This window comes from Pteropus alecto, unplaced genomic scaffold, assembly GCF_000325575.1.
Source record: "Pteropus alecto unplaced genomic scaffold, ASM32557v1 scaffold206, whole genome shotgun sequence".
Taxonomy (NCBI): Eukaryota; Metazoa; Chordata; class Mammalia; order Chiroptera; family Pteropodidae; genus Pteropus; species Pteropus alecto.
This window is the reverse complement of record NW_006438906.1, coordinates 65,476-67,319: the sequence shown is the minus strand read 5'-3', so window position 1 is coordinate 67,319 and position 1,844 is coordinate 65,476. Positions and strand designations below refer to the sequence as shown.

The 1,844-nt window shown below is 60.7% G+C and overlaps 1 protein-coding gene across 1 annotated transcript in view; it reads left to right on the top strand.

Annotated features, from left to right (window-relative positions):
* Positions 1 to 6: 6 nt before the first annotated feature.
* The window catches only part of NPR2 (natriuretic peptide receptor 2), a 16,752-nt gene continuing 14,914 nt past the window's right edge, over positions 7 to 1,844 (top strand). The window contains 1 exon segment of the mRNA XM_006916002.2: positions 7 to 1,410. Coding sequence (XP_006916064.1) covers positions 744 to 1,410 — 667 coding nt within the window. The 5' untranslated portion in view covers positions 7 to 743.

The following is a 1,844-nucleotide window of genomic DNA, read 5'->3' as shown; positions in this document are numbered from 1 at the left end:
GCGGCGGGCCCGGGGGCCCAGGAGGGGGGCGGGAGGAAGCGCCGGGCAGCGCCGGCCGCCGGGGCCCTGGAGGAGCGGAGCGGAGAGGAGCTAGGACACGGGCGGGGCCGCCGCAGCTCCGGATGGGACCAGCGCCCTGGGCCCGTTAGTCCAAGCAGGAGCTTCAGGAGAAGCCTTCACAGGGAGATTTACCCCTGCCCTTCCCTCCCCTCCGGCCCAGGCCTCGCTTCGCTCCCCGCCAGCCCATGGTCCCAGTCCCACCGCGGTGCGGGCCCCCTCCCACCTTACCCCTTGGTCCTCCTTTTCGCCGCTCTCTGCCCTCCTAGCCCCTTCAGCTCTGAAGTCCCCCAGGCCTTTTCTTTGTATCAGCCTCCCCCCAACCCCCACCCCATCCCAGCCTCGGATCCCCTTTGCCTTCTCAGCTTTAGATTCATCAGCCTACTTCACCTCACTGTTCCCATCCCAGTCGCAGGCCCCCTTGGTCCCTCCCTCCTCCTGCCACCCTGCTCTTAGTCCTCGGTCCTTACCCTAGGCAGGCCGACCCACTCCTTACCCATCCCCTGGTCTTCCTCCCATCTCTTCCTCCTGTCCCGCCCCACCACTTTTGTATCTCAGCCTACCTAGCTTATCCTCACTAAATCTTTCTGATTTCCCCAGGTTCCAGGCTGGGTGGTGCCTGTGCCTCCCCAGTAGGCCACAGTGGCCCCAGGTTCTGGGGGCGGTGGGGCTGCTGCTTTCTCCCCATGGCACTGCCATCACTCCTGCTGGTGGTGGCAGCCCTGGCAGGTGGGGTGCGTCCTCCCTTGGCGCGGAACCTGACGCTGGCGGTAGTGCTGCCAGAACACAACCTGAGCTATGCCTGGGCCTGGCCACGGGTAGGTCCTGCTGTGGCACTAGCTGTGGAGGCACTGGGCCGGGCACTGCCCGTGGACCTGCGGTTTGTCAGCTCTGAACTAGATGGCGCCTGCTCTGAGTACCTGGCACCGCTGCGCGCTGTGGACCTCAAGCTGTACCATGACCCTGACCTTCTGTTGGGCCCTGGTTGTGTGTACCCCGCTGCCTCTGTGGCCCGCTTTGCCTCTCATTGGCGCCTTCCCCTGCTGACTGCGGGTGCTGTGGCCTCTGGTTTTGCGGCTAAGAATGAGCATTATCGAACCCTGGTGCGCACTGGTCCCTCTGCTCCCAAGCTGGGTGAGTTTGTAGTGACATTACACGGGCACTTCAATTGGACTGCCCGTGCTGCCTTGCTGTATCTGGATGCCCGCACAGATGACCGGCCTCACTACTTCACCATCGAGGGCGTCTTTGAGGCCCTGCAGGACAGCAACCTCAGTGTGCAGCACCAGGTGTATGCCCGTGAGCCAGGGGGCCCTGAGCAGGCCACCCACTTCATCCGGTCCAACGGGCGCAGTGAGTGTGGCCTGGGCTATTTTAGGGTCAGGGGAGGAGGGTCGCTGTATCCCTGGACTTCAGTGCTGGGAAACTAGATGGAGACAGGCATTGAAGAGTGTACGTGGTGGTTGGGCTCAAGCAGCACATGTGGGCAGATCACCTGTGAGAGGGCTAAGGCATTATGATAGGGGAGCTTGCGGACGGCATAGGCAGGTGTAAACAAGGAATGAGATAGCATGAGGGGTGAAGCTTGTGTCAAGGGAGGATGTAGGATTGGAAGATTGAATTTGAGGAGCCATGCGAGTGCCCTAGAGTGGTGAGTGTGGTCGATGGCCACTCCAAAATGAATGACTATCTGTGAAAAGAGACTTCTCAGACTGGGGCACCAAAACCTCTTATAGTGTGCATCTATATATAATAAATTACTAAAATAGTGATGACTATACATGGGT